The following is a 15,170-nucleotide window of genomic DNA, read 5'->3' on the forward strand; positions in this document are numbered from 1 at the left end:
TCGTTTTAACCAATCCTCACCCGTTTTGCAAAACGTCACCAGCTGCTTAGCCAATCAGATGTGTTATGGTTATGGTAGGTTAGTTGTGCTTTCCCAGTGACGTCAATGCGTACATTCGCTAGAGCGACTAGACTAACTCGTCAGAATTTTATCTCTTCACGGTAAACGCACAGCATCATAATGCCAAAAAGCTTGTTGCTGTTTTTTGATGTCTCCTCGCCATGTACTTTAGCCTACTGTACTAGCTTTCATAGTCATGCCTTTGCCCTTTTTACAGCGTTGATATACCGTTACTTCGCCAATGAACGTTCAGGTGCGGATGCAATATTTAGTTTGTTAAGCTTCTATACGCAGGAGGCAAACTTTTCCTGCTTTTTGTACAAATTGCTTGCGGTTGTAATGTTTAGGCCTAAGTGTTAGTTTTTGTAGTGTAGGCTTAACTGAATATCTGAGAATGAATATTCATGACGAATTAAACATTTAGACAACTATTATTCCATGTCTCACACAGGATTTTGGTCCTGCAACGTTAAAATTAAGATTGTTCATGACTTCTAAACATTAAATGGATGTATGATCACGACATAGGCGAAGCACAATTTGACAGATTTTTATTTTTGATTTGTTTTGGAAATGCTCTCAGAGCGCACCAAATTGGAAGTGTTTTTCAAAAATTTCTGGCTCTTCCAGGATTCCTCAAAACAAATAGGCAACAATCAGCTAACAGGATCATTAGCACACACGCCGGACTACCCAAACACTACATTGGCGGGGTACTCTCAGCAGCTCTAGATGCCCACACTGCGGATCCAACATTCATGACGTCAATCACCTGGTCAAGGATTGCCCAGTCACCAAAATCAGTGGCGGATATGGAGCAGTATACTCATTACTCAATACTCATGTGACGACATTTTTAAACACTATGTATGAGATGACAACGCGTATTCGATGTGCAAACCATACGACCAGTGGCGTATTCTCCATGCATGCAAGGCATGCACTGCGTGCCTTACAATTCTGATGAAATCAGAAATCTTTCAGAAGCAACGAATTTATGCGTAGAAATTGAAAATGTTAATCGCAGAACCACCTCGCTCTCTTAATTTCAATATTCGAAACAACTGTTCGTGTTCAAAATTTGGAAACTTTGCTGACCCTGGCAACTCTGCATGCTGAGACGAGCTCAGCAGTCAGCAAGCATGCGTTGAAAATACAATTTGCCTATTCGCCGCTCTTTTTTGCAACAGCGTGGCGCAAATGGAACCAAGGCATGCAGATTTGAAATTGCATGCAAACCAAAAATCACGATCTCAAGACAGGGTTGCCAGATTATTTTTTTAAAGCTAAATCTCAGAAATTCGGAGTTTTTAAAAAGTGTTTGGCCGGACCATTTTTGTTTAAACGCTTGGTCTTTTTTAGTTTTCCGATTGGCATTTGTTTGGCCTTTTTTCTTTTGGTCCTCATAGTTTAAGTCCTTGCGGTTTTCTACTGTAGATAGTATGATATAAACTTACTTGAGACCTTAGCGCAGTAGTTTAATTAAAAGATCATCAAGAAAACGGGTCGGGTGTATGCTGAATGCTATCCTTGGCTGAAGGCCATACACCGCTGCATAACGCTTCAAGTCCGCTTTCCTGCAATGCAGGATAAAGATATAAAATTAAGACATTGGATTCATGGTGCGTTCCAAACTTCATTTTTTGCAAAACAGCTCAAACAATTATCAGCTAAGTAAGGCTCAGATTGCAAAAAAAGCTATAAAACCTAAGGCAAATTTGCAACATTTTCCTGGGGGGCATACCCCTAGACCCCCCCTTCCATTGCATGCCTACGAAAATCAACCAGGATACGCCACTGCATACGACTCTAGGCCTACTACAATTTTTTCTAAAGAAAATAGTGAATAACCGTAGCAATTTTGCTACAAGTGTAGTCGAGTGATTTTTGTTGATTTTCATATTGAAAGAAGTTTTTTTCATATCGATACGTTGTTAAAATCTAAAGTTTAAAAGGAATTCAATTTCACGCTGAGGAAAGTAGGCCAAGTTCAGTTAAAGACATATTATGCAACGCATGATACAAATTCGTTGCTTTTAATTTTGCTAAAAAAATTTTTTTGAGCCCATTTTTTCGTTTTGCTTCCCGACCAGTCCTGCTTTCTCTCGTAGGCCCTAGTCACGTACCCTCCAAAAATCACGTAAAGTTTACACGCTTTTGCAAAATTTTCTGGCTACGCTCGCCTCCGAGATCTTCTGCTGAACTATTTTCTTTTCCGACCTCGACTTTTACATTGTTTATTTTATTTAGGAATCTTGCTTAAAGTGTGTTTAAACTGCTATAAAAAAATTAGACCTAGGCTATATTTTGTTTTTCCCATTGCTGGTCCGCGAAGTTATTTTCATTTTGAAACCGGTCGGTGGTAGAAAAAAGTTTGGGGACTGCTGCTTTACAGTAATGCAGTATTTAAAATCATGATACTTTTAACTCTCGTATCATGAGAAATAAGGTCAAGAAAAATATAAATTTAAAATCAACATTTATATCTTGTTTTCAAGTGCAAGTACAGTTCTACTTTTGCTCTGATCTTCTTAACGGGCGTGTCACCAGCCCAACAAGGTTTGGTCGCTTATTTTTATTTAATACCAGTAAGAACTGTACTATTTATGTATGTATGTTTGAATCTAAGCTGTTTAATCGCCTGACTGACCGCACAAGTGGAAGGGCGGTGGCGATGGCGCGGTGGGTGAAGCACAGAGCTCGGGATTTTGAACTCAGCATGCAAGTCAAGAGATTGCCGAAAAGTAAATCTTGTTTTGACAAAAACAAGAAATCATCAAAACTGCTGATAAAGTGTTGGCAAAATGTCGGATTTGTCGATCACAGACATACTGAACTATGTAACGGCACAGAGTAGACACGTATTTTGTTGAAGCAGTTGATACAAACTTCTCATGTTTAACTGTTAAATTTCGGTTTAAATTCAGTCGAGAGAAATAACAAGATGATCGATTTTTTACAAATCCTGTCAACAAATCCTGACTCGAGTATAATCAAGAATGAAACTAAACCTTTGCAGTAAAGTTTTTCCTTTGTAAGGCAATAACTACCAAGAAAAAACAAAAGTTCAGAATGAGCTTAGCCTATGACGTTTTTATGATGAATAAGTTAATCAAGACAAATCAACCACAATGACATTTTAAATTTAGAATAACGAAGACAAAATTCTGCAGGATTTCAAAAAAAAACTCTCTAAAAATAGATTTTGTGCAACCATTTTACAATATTAGACCAGAATTTACCAAACGTCTACTAGCGATATTTCGTTCCAATCATCCATTTACAGATAAACAATTTAAAACGTTTCTAGTTTGTTTAATTTAATCCCCAGCTGTTGCCTTGCGCACGATTTGTTTTTCAATAACAAAGAATGTCGCTTTCATTCAGACCACTTACAAACATTGATGAAACAATCATTGCAACGTTCGACAATCCTATTTCTTATTTGGGCATGGATCATGGCGATCTATACTACCGGCCTTCCCAACGTGGCAACAGCCAAATAATATGGGGGCCTATACGAAAATTCAATTTACCAACTGAGATAAGCGTTACAACATATAATCAGCAATTTTCATTGGTCAAGTAATGTTTTTAACCTAAAAATTGTAAATACAGTGCCAAAACGTAATTAAGATGTAATATTATTAAATAAGTGGCAAGAAAGCAGGACAATAGCTACATGTTAAGAATACCATGAGAGTCAAGATATCAACAGAATCAAGGTACACAAAATCAAAAGTGACCCAACTTTCAAAACACTCAGTATGTTAAAAAATTCGTTTTCTACTCCAGAAGCATCTGTTTGTTAGTAATAATTCATGCAAAGACGCCTTTTTACGCCTAATACATGTTAGTTGCCAAAACTTAATAGGCCCCCACATTATTTGGCTGTTGCCACGTTGGGAAGGCCAGTAGTATAGATCGCCATGGCATGGATCCATAAATTGGTTGGATGCGTGGGCTAGTAATCGAAAGTGCTGTGTTTCGAGATGTTTTCAGTTTCACAAAGACGTTCATCTTATTGAAAATACTTAGCAACTTGAAGCGTTTTGTGAATCTACCTCAATGGATGCATTTCATCCTTTCACGAAGAAATACAAATACCATGTGTTACATTCTATCAGGTAAAATTAAACAACTGGCTCATTTCAAATATTTTGGAAGCATGCTCACAAAACATGAGTATTGCAAAAATTACATAAAAACAAGGATTGAGATGGCAAATTTAGCACTTACTGAAATAAGAGACATTTTGAGCAATTTGTTAGGTACCGGTTAGTCATTACATAAGAGTGTGATAAGAACCCTGGCATGGAGTGCTTTGCTTTGTGGATCTGACTGAAGCATACAGTAGGACTCTAGGAAAGACAGATATTGAAAAATTCAAAAGATGCAAAATGAGGTCGTAGAAGTTATTATTATCTGGAAAGATTATTGTATGATTGCTTGAAGCCTTTAGCCGCAATCGTATTTAGCCAGCGAGTGCCAGTCTGTGAAAAAAGCAGCATCAAATCGAACCGCAAAACCTTTGTTCCAAATCAATGTGCAATGGAGGCAGAATGGGTTATGCAAGAGCACCTGTTCATGAATATAAACGTGTACGGCTTTGTTTAGACTTTAGACTACCTTATCAGGTTTTCATTAATTAATGGACAGGCTTGAAAGAGAAAGTTGTTTAATATGTAGTTGTGGCGTTTTGTAAATGATGGAAAGAAAAAGATAATATGTTCTCAAGTCTTTAATAATTTTGTATGGCGAAAGTTAAGTGTAAAGTTTTTACAAGAACATGTTTGAGAAAGTTAATTAACTTTGTTGCGGTCACACTGCTGCCTTTAATAATTTCTTTTATGTGTACCAGTTAGGTTCGATTTTGTTTTATTATAAGCTCGTGATTAGTTCTTGTATTTTCTGTGGTTTATAACTAGGTTATACAAACGCTTGACTTAATTTTACAGCACGGGCTCCTTCAGCGTTAAACTGCTTGTAATTTTGTAAAATTCCCTAAAACTATGTTAAATCTTTAATTGTTTTGATTTGAAAAAAATGTTTTTATAGTTTAACGTTTTGTCTAACCAAGTGATTAAATTGCGCGGAAAGCACCTCTGCTAAACAGCGCATAAAAGAAGATTTTCGATAAAGTTGTTTGTATTATCTCATTGCTAGAATTATTCTTCGGTTTGAGGTAGCCTAAAGGCTGTGAGAGACTGAATGTGAATTCAGATCAGTAAAAATTGATGAAACGGTGAAATTGTATCACAGCTTTAATGGTTGTTGTCAGTTTTTTCTTGTTAAAAAGTGCAAAAATAATTATTTTTACTCGCAGCGTGTCAGCTTTTGAATTTTGCATTGTTGAAAATCCATATATATTTTCTATGATAAATATAATTCGCAAACTTTTGAACTTTTTTTTTGTCAATCATTCTCTTTATAAATGGTCACGACTCACGATAATTCGTCACTTCCGCTTCGTAGATTCCAAGGTAGTTTCTTTAAATTTGTCATTTCAAATGACATAAAAATAAAACTTATTCTGTATTTGAAGTCACGTACAAGGGTTGTCAAAGAAAATGCGTAACGTCACTACGTGAACGTTTTAAGCAAAATATTTTTAGAAGCTTCAAGAAACCCCGTCTGCAGATGTAGATTTTCTAGTGCTGGTCGCACACTTCTATAAAAGAGCTTCCTTTCACTCATGCAAAATAGACCCAGATCTCCGACAGTTTCAACTCGTCTGATAGTTGAGGAACTGCCTTTTTTAAACACCTTTTAGAGTTAGAAGTTTTACAGCGTGTAAGCAGGAAATCTTGTGATCAGAATTTCTGCGTTTTAGTGGGATAGGATAGCCAGCGACCACAAGACACATGTAGCGCGTATTTGAAATACAGTATTAACTCACAACTTGACATGCGTGGTACAGTTTCCCGAACGTTTGAGAATATTGTCGTTGTCAGGATATGGTAGAGAAAGCAGGAAATATGAGGATTACGAAATGGCCTGGCCTTGTAATGTCGCAAGTGACCATAAGCTTATCACTGTTTGTGCGATCACATCGATTCGACAAAACAATCGAGTATTTTCACGTTCGTAAACAAACATCGAATTTCAGCGAAAAGCATATTTACCAGTATTTGCTACATTTTTTTTAGTGTTCATTAGTTGTCCTTATTGGTCCAAAAACATTTATTTTAGCCTGCATTTGAAAGACAAACACAAAAAGGGATTTGTGTATAAATAGCGAACACGCTAAACCTGATCCCAGACAGTAAATCAATCGTTTTTTACATTGCTTTAACGTCTGCAGACGGTAAATGTATAAAACAACTGATTTGCTGTCAGGAGAACGATTGAATGCAAAGAGGTGCTGAATACGATGCAAAAGCAAGACTTTTTCACAACAGCTGCCACTTTTTGGGTCTTCAATTTGCAACGTATGGGACTCTCACGCATTTTTTCAACACTTTACTTTTTCTGAGAAATCTTGAAGTTGAATTCAAACAATTTGCAACAGTTCCAGCTGAGATTTCGTAGATTTTTTGCTTGTCTGGACTGGACCATCCTAGCAGAAAATCACGTTTGTTTTCCTTGTGCCCGTTTGAAAAGCACAAATCACATGTTGTTTCTCAATATCAGTCAGAATTTTGATCAGAAAATTCACCAAGGCATATAGTGGTGCGATACTGATGAGTCCAGCCACATGGGCGAAACACGTGTCTTCTGTCGCTGTCCTTGCTACACTCGAGATCGACTGGCGAGAAACAACATTTTTTTTTAATTTGATGCGTTAACGATAAACAACGATTGTTGATGTTGATGAGTTTAACCTGTTCACGCTCACTTATTGACTGCAAAAAAAAAATTTACAAATCGTGATTCGCAATTTATAGAGACGGGCGCAACCATGAAATTGTCTCTTCTGTTTTGCTTTTCTTAGGTAGTAACTGGTCCATACCTTTACATTGTTGGTGACGTGGCTAGCCGTTGAAACGATGTATACATGGAAACGTTTTTATGGCTGGATATTAGCTTTGAAAATAGTATTTTTTATCGTATCACTAAATTGTTAAACCAAGGTAAAGTTTCCCGTGTCGACCTCACAATTAAAATAGAGTCCGCTTGAGAACTGCATGAAAGACTGTGCGCTTACGTCATAATACGTCACAACTGCATATCATGCTTATCTGAAGTTGCCATAATTGAATCAGAAAAACGCGTCATCGCAAAGAGGCGATGTCGCGAAAATTCAATGGGTAGGTAGGCCACTGTGTTGGTACAATAAAATTCCAAGTTCGTTTATTGTTTTGAATGAAAACTTAATTCTCAACTTTTGCATGTCGAAGGTTGATTTTGTGAAAACTTTTTGAGAAATTTTGAAGAAGACGTTTATGAAAATTCTTTGGCATTCATCCATTATCATCAATTAAAACAAAAATGGATATTAAAGACAAAGTTACGAAAGATGTTCGTTCATAACTAGTAATTTGTTAAGAGGCGGCACAAGAAGGCACCACAGCTGCATTACTTCGAGAGTTTAATTGAAGTTGTGACATTTGATGAGCGCGAAACTACTTGAAACAAAACCGGAAAACAGCGGTAAAATATTTTCTCCAAAGGATGAAGATCAAAACGGCAATTTTGTAAAAGCTTTTGATTGTTACGTGTGCCTACGTAAATCTGTACGTTTGGAGACAAGCGTTGACGATGCTGTCATTTTCATTGTTAATCGTTAAAGATTTATTTCATTGGTAGACTACTAATGATGACGAAAATGACGACCTCGTTGGCAATGAACCCGTCATGCAAACGTTAATCATATTACTACAGCGATGGAGACGATGTCATAAGTTATTAATGATACAAAATTTTCGGCTTCAGAACTGCATTAAAACGTATATTTAGTGATTTATATGCTTTAAACAATGTTTCATTGGAGCATCTTGATGTTCATGGCGGTTTGCTTTGCTGCAAGTCAAGGTGAGAAAACATATTACTTTGAGTAATGTAACGTAAAAATGTGATCCATAAATTGTATTCAGTAAAATTGCTTTTTCAATTTTTATTAGCTTTTCTAGTCAATTCTTATTGCGGTATAATTCATATCTGAATTGTGTATTGTCATTTTTGTTGGAGATTGAACTGTGGCATTATAAAAGAGAAATTAGACACAATACGACTTGGGTATGGAATCAATTTCTAAATGACAATTAGACAAAAAGATGAAACATTCTGTGATCTAACTAGAGTTTGGTTTGGCAGATTGGATCTACGTAAATACTTGACAAACAAAGCACAGTGGATCATTTAATGAAATTTGACTATTTCGTCCTTTTTATGGCGGCAAGTCATTTCTTTCACATCGTCAGAATTTAGCAATTTTGTATATTTTTGAACGATCATTGTTCAATGCGGTTGATTAACTTTATTCGTCATACGGTATGGCTTTGTTTCCGTTGTTGGTAGCATAATTTTGCATCCCACTTTTTAAAAGGTCGACATTGGTGCAATTGTTTTAATAAGTTATTTACCACTTCAGGTTGTCATAACGAGCATGGTGGAGCACATACAGATGATGAATCTGACGACTATGATGACTTGTTTAGCAGAAGAAAGCGAAGTGTCGTAAATGCCGCAACCGATACTGCCTATGTGAGGTCGTACATTACAGCATGCTTGGAGACCCAGGTAAGAGCAACATACTCTTAGTAGAACATTTGATGTATTTCTACTCTTTGAGAAATTTTCCCATACCCGATCAGATTTATTATGGTTCTACCTTTTAAGTATTACTGCTTCCCTACAGCTTTTTTTCGCATTTCTTTTGTTGATGTGTTGTTGCTTTATTATTGCCATGTTATTGTACAGCTTCCAAGTTCACCTTACGATTGGCGCTCGACTGTGGATTTTAGTATTTTGGATTCCTTATGGTATCTCAACACGCACCAAACTTATTGCAGGTAGGAAAATGCTTATGTAAATACAAACTTTTCATGTTCATTGATTCACTCAAAGTATTTTATAAAATACAGCGCTATTAATTATTCCGTAAATGTGGTGCACTGAAGCAGTGAGGCTATTGGGGATAACGCTTCAAACTATGTAGGCCACTTGAACAATTTCATATCAATCAATAATCCCAACTTTCAGTGTTGATATGTGTTTGTCTGCAGCTGATTGTAGCATGAATCCACAGCAATAAACACCAAGGTCTCGTCCATGGCTGGGTTCATCAATATTGCACCACTAATTCACGTCACATAACATCGAAACTCCGCCTTTCCCCGTTACTTAATTTCAAGTTGACATCATGTAATTTGGAGACAGAGAGCAAACTTCCCTCTTTTTTATTCATATAAGAAACCTTTTTTATTATTTATATTTTGCCTTTGTATCACAAATACCTCCAGTAATCGCCTACAGCGGCATTTACCTTGTGATACACACTCGAAGATAGGCTATCTACAGGTGGAATACAATAAAATGATTTCTGCTTCCTTCTGCCCTGTTGTTGTTTTGTCTCAATGCAAAGAAATCTTTTTTCTGTGATATGGCAGCAACTTTTCCCCTCTGCATATGAATGTTTATAGAAGAGAATTTTTCAAAATATTGAATCATCCAGCACGGTAATCATGATTCCATAAGTCACCATTTAGCTTTTTTAGTGGCGCAGGGGGTGGAGAAACACAGGAGTGCTGGCAAGAAGAAGCTTCTAACTTTCTAAAAGGAGATTCAAATGTGTTGAGAACAGTCCAGATTTGCATTGCTCACTATACAGAGGATGTGGGCGCAGAACCACCTCGGAGTAAGAAAACGTTTGTAATTTTAACAAAAAGAAGGGCTTGCGTTCGACCCTTTGTATCTTATCCTTTTTCTTACTTTAACATTTTATAATTGCAATTTATTTACAATATGTTTATCCCTACTTGCCTAACTTACAGTATATCAATTGCTTCGGTTGTTTTGACTAATGGGTTCACCAAAGTCTGTAAATTATTGCTCATTGGGAATTAGACACAAGCCTTAACAACTGCTTGTCAACTTTGGCAATTAAAAATATGATGAACTCCTCCATAGCAACCTAGATCAGACGCTAGGAAGTAAGCTCAACAGATTCCTGTATTCTGATATATCATAACTAATAACATAAATAACCTAAATAATAAATTGAGTTTTTGCGTACAAGGCTACGAAGTAATTCTAGCGACATTTTTATTTTGTCACAGTACAGCCGTTTTTTCCAACTGTTGGCCATCTGCAGAGGAGCAATATGTTTTTAAAACAACATTGTTAAAGTGGTTCATTTAAAAATTTCATTTAACAATGATATTGTTTTGCAGATCGCTACCACAAGAAAAGACAAAAACGCAACTCAGTTCCTGCCAACGAAAACCAAGCAGGAGTTGATTACGTTCCTATCAGTTTTGGTTCCCAAGATTTGCCGAACTACGCTGAGTGCTTGGACACGTCAATAAACTTTAAGCAAAATCGACTTCCGCTAAACTTCAGAAATCTATCTTTGTTTATCGATGGCAACACCGTTGATGGGTAAGTGTTTTCAGATTGAAACAATTACTATCGCTTAATAAGCTAAAGACTGATCGATGGTGATCACCAGGTAGACCAGTGCGGCGTAGCATAATCATTTTTTGGCTGTTCACTTTTTCAGTAAACTTTAAGCATATAGTCTATTAGTATTTAATAAAAAAACAAAAAAACAGCGGAACTGACTCAGTTGAACCGTACTCAGGGCTTTTTTAAATGCAGTAAAAGTAAACTAATGAAAAAAGTGAACACCCAAAAAGTGGTTACTCTCCGCCAACATGGAACATGCATTTTTTAGCGTCAAGTCTTTGACAATTTCTTACGCCAATACGTCAAGTCTTACATCAATCTTTACGCTGACTGCTCTTTAGATGCAACAAGAGGAAAGCGACTTCCCGACGTCAACAGGACCCTATGTGGCCGTACCGATTTGTCACCCTCACCAGACCTGATTCTCTTCTTCGACGCGATTTGGAATTGTGCGCCAAACGAATCTATCCACCTGGTAAAAATTCGAAAAAATATGGTTAATACAAATGCTAGCTGATTAACTTGGTGCTTTCATCGTTTGCATATATAGTTCTGAAGACAAAGGTCAACCATTTATCAACATCCCACGAAAGGGTCAGAGAAAATACGTTTGAAAATAAAAAATACGACCATAAATTAATGGTATAACGCTTTAAAAATTAATTTAAAAAAATTCCCAAAATAGCTTACTGTCTACCTCGTCCCTATGATTTGTCAACTGTCTGTGGCACAGTGTTGCCAGACATCGACGAATGGATTTATCCAAGGCTCAGTGCAAATTCCTCTAGCGAAACCTCTTGTGCCCAACGAGTTCTACCAATATCCCGAATTTAGCAAACTCAGCGTGATTTGTACGCTGAGCTTAATTAAAACGATGTACCATCGTAAAAATGGATTTACGACCGAAACAAGGTTAAAAACCCCCGCCTTTAAATGCTTTTGATAAATACACTCTGAAACTTCAAGTGCATTTATAAATGTCAAGAGAACAGTAGCCTATGCCTAAATCACTTCATATACTTTGATGCTATTTTTCCTTACTCGTGTAGGCTACTATCACTTAGTGAAGGTACGAATACCGCTGTAGTGATTACGATTTTCTATATAAGTTACCTGACTTCTGTATTGAGTGGAAGATCGATTTAAAATTAACTTGCAGAATCCTTGCTCAAGCAAAATTCTATGTTGTAGATTCGTATTGGAGCTCCTGGGGAGGGTGGAGTCTTTGCTCAACCACTTGCGGCAATGGAGTGCGTTTACGAAAAAGAAGATGTAGGTCTGGAGTTGACTCAAGAGACACATCAAGCAGCTGTGTTGGTCAGGCCAGAGAGAACAGATCTTGCAGCCAAGGATTATGCCGCGTCTACTCTTGGGGAAATTGGAGATCATTTTCAAGATGTTCGAAATCTTGTGGAGGAGGGATTCAATTCAAATCAAGACGCTGTCGTCTAAACAAACGTCAGAACGTCAAACTTATTCGATGCAGATCTTTAGGCGGAAGAGGTCGAGAAAGAAGAGTTTGCAACTCTGCAGAATGTATGTTAAGTCTTTATTAAATCCGTTTCTGGTTTGAGTGATATAAATTCACAAGTGTTTTTGAGTTTTTGATGGAAAATATAAAGCTATAAAAAACTTTTAGCATCTTATTCTCTAAGCAAATCGTCTAATTGCTTTCCCAGGTCCGAAAATATATTCGTGGGGTCCGTGGATGCCTTTCTCTACGTGTAAAGTGGAACCTTTGTATGGGTCAGACGGTTGTCGACGTGGAAGACATGCCAGGTCGCGAGTATGCCGGTTGAACAGGGTAAAACAGGTTTGTTCATTTTAATATTGCTTAATTTTATGTTAACTTTACTATTACTACATCATATGGTACAACTATAAAGTGAAAACTGCTATAAAAAACGACTTTACAAAGATAAATTTCATATTTATAAAAAACATTTATGAATATGAAGTTTTTCTAAGTTAAACAGGGTATCTAAGTAAAACTTTATTTAGAAATGTTTTTTATAAATAAATAATAAAGTTAAGTTTTTTGAAGTTTGATATATTTATCTCTGGCTTCTTACATAAACTGGTGATGTTTTATGCTCTATTCTATTGTACAGAAACTATTAGCGTTTTGGCAGATTTTGCGCCGAAATTGTGTAAACAAATTGCTGCTGTAGTTTCGCTATGTATCACTTGCTGAGTATAGCGGAATTTTCACTTTTGCCTGACTTTTCTGAGAAATAATTGATTAATTTATTTAAAAGCCTATTTACGATTTACAAAGTAGCTACAAAGCCAACTGTAAAAAGTAAAAAATGAGCACTTCCAATAAGCATAGCTGTATTATAAACAAAATTCATTATGAATAATACCGGGTATGATTAGTTTGCTTTTGGTGCCCGGTGTGCACTATCCTTGTAAAGGTCTTGAAGCAACCTCAGATTCGTTGTAAAACCAATCAGGTTGAGAATATATAGCCTGTTTGCTACTCTTTCAGTCATTCATACTAAGTGAATTTTTTTTCTGAATTTCACTCATTGCAATCAGTCAAAAACTCTATCAGGCTTGTAATCATTCACCATTATAAAAAGTTTTAAGCCTCACGGGGGTAATTATTTATTTTTGCTGTGACTGCGTTTTTATGAAAGCTATTTTCGTTTCAGGCTCCTTCGACAAAATGTAAAGGAGCAAACGATCAAGAAAGATTATGCTACATCGAATGCATCACAACAAGTACCAACTTCACATCGTCGAACTTAACTTTAGAGCTTTCACTCAATGCAAGATGACGATTGATGATTTGATTTTCATGATGACAATAATTCTTGCAAATCACAGTGTTTACAAGTGATACGCCAATTTGCTCGTTGTCTGTAGAGCGTTTCAAATTAATTGGTCGCTATTGCAAAAAGCGGCATGCAGTTCTAACGTAGGCTACTTTGTTGTTCGTTTTTTTTTTACAAAGTAGATGTACTGACAACAAAATTTCAACTACTAGGTTAAACTATCAGAAAGTAAGCTAATGGCAGCTAAAAGAAAACATAAATAAATCAGTTAAATTTAGTGACTAGCCCTAAGTGAGTAGTTATAAACTTGTACAAGTGTGGCACGAAGCAGCCTCCCCCGCACAAGTACTTGTTTTTGTACTTGTTTATGTGTTCTGCTTTACATATCGTATAGGTAACTGTCTGTCTTAGTTTCATCTTCTGTAATGACCAACTATAAGTTTGTGCACCCAGATGTGCGATAAGTTAGTGCTGCTACCAGTAGCGTATTTAAGGGGGAGGATAAAGGGCGATGGTCCCCCTTAATGATCCGGTAAAAAAATTAAACAAGTCTAATTTTAACCCAAGTAAAAAAAATTTGGACCAATTAACAGCCATTTTTACTAAATTTGAGTTTTCTGTGTAGCACTGTTGAGACGATACATCGTGTGTACTACCCACAGACCCTCATTGGCCTGAAGCCGCCGAGTCAGCCGCTACGCGGCTGACTGACATAATGTCTTGGCTCCTTCTCCTAACAAACTTTCTAAATACGCCACTGGCTGCTACTGTACGATTTTATCTTTGTTGTGTGCGATAAAGTATATTTTTTACTTTATTTAATCTACGTTTTGTAAATTATTTTACAATGACTACCTTATTCTATGTCAGTATTTCAGTTATCGTTTTCATAAATGTTGCAAGTTGTAAGCATTGCGTTGATAGTCAATTTCAAGATTTAACAGTAGATTGGTCGGAAATCGGAATGACAGAAGAAGCCACTTCAGTTTTTTTTAGTGTTAAAGCCTTGGAGCTATACCGTTTGGATTAGAAATGGAGTTCAGGCTGCTTTGTAAAACAATTGGAGGTTTGTCGAATATACTTTAAAGTCTTATAGAAAGCGATTAACAGCGAATTAAAGCGAAGAAAGTTTTCCAAAGGTCCAACAGAGTTTACATAAAAGTATCAAGCTGAGTTTGTGTTTCAATTGACATTAGTTTCACCTGTTTATTCCATCGAAGCTTTATCTGAACTTTTGGTAATGCAAATCTTGGTTGTAGTTGCTCTATCAGGACACCAATATAAATCGCACATTGCGATCATTAGCACAATAGCAGAGCAGTTTAAATGCTTAGACAGTAGCCTTGACAGGGGTGGTCCATAGAGTACTTTTGCACCCAGGCCCGAGATAACTTTAGGGGCATGTAACCTTTTTAAAGAGCTCGGAGCAACTTGTAGTAACCACCGCGTATTTCTTAGATGTGGTGCATTGTTCTTATCAGTCTCTTGATTTGGAGCCCAATCCCATTGGTAGCCTACAGAGCTCAAATTAGCCTCTCAACGGCCCTGCGCTCAGGTGTAGATTGGATGCTTTTGCGTACAGTTCCAACCTATCCTACAGTTCATTCACAAAAATCAAAAACTGACTATGGCCAAGTTTAGTGTATTTTGCTCAGTTGATTTACATCAACTCAGGGATCTCTGAAGTATTCTGAGGTCCCTGCATCAACTAAAGCCTTACGAACCTAATAAATGTGTGTTGCATGGATGGCAAGTGCAACC

The 15,170-nt window shown here is 36.8% G+C and overlaps 1 protein-coding gene across 1 annotated transcript; it reads left to right on the plus strand.

The window, feature by feature from the left end:
* The first annotated feature begins 7,935 nt into the window (after positions 1 to 7,935).
* Positions 7,936 to 13,474, plus strand: LOC145764310 (uncharacterized). The gene is made up of 9 exons (XM_082575928.1): positions 7,936 to 8,034; positions 8,594 to 8,742; positions 8,923 to 9,014; positions 9,720 to 9,859; positions 10,395 to 10,602; positions 10,971 to 11,104; positions 11,821 to 12,165; positions 12,309 to 12,442; positions 13,287 to 13,474. The coding sequence occupies exons 1-9, from the start codon at positions 7,980 to 7,982 to the stop codon at positions 13,410 to 13,412; spliced, it is 1,383 nt and encodes a 460-aa protein (XP_082432054.1). The 5' UTR covers positions 7,936 to 7,979; the 3' UTR covers positions 13,413 to 13,474.
* The last annotated feature ends 1,696 nt before the right edge of the window (positions 13,475 to 15,170 follow it).

The sequence above is a fragment of the Aplidium turbinatum genome, chromosome 2 (genome assembly GCF_918807975.1).
Source record: "Aplidium turbinatum chromosome 2, kaAplTurb1.1, whole genome shotgun sequence".
NCBI classification, from domain to species: domain Eukaryota; kingdom Metazoa; phylum Chordata; class Ascidiacea; order Aplousobranchia; family Polyclinidae; genus Aplidium; species Aplidium turbinatum.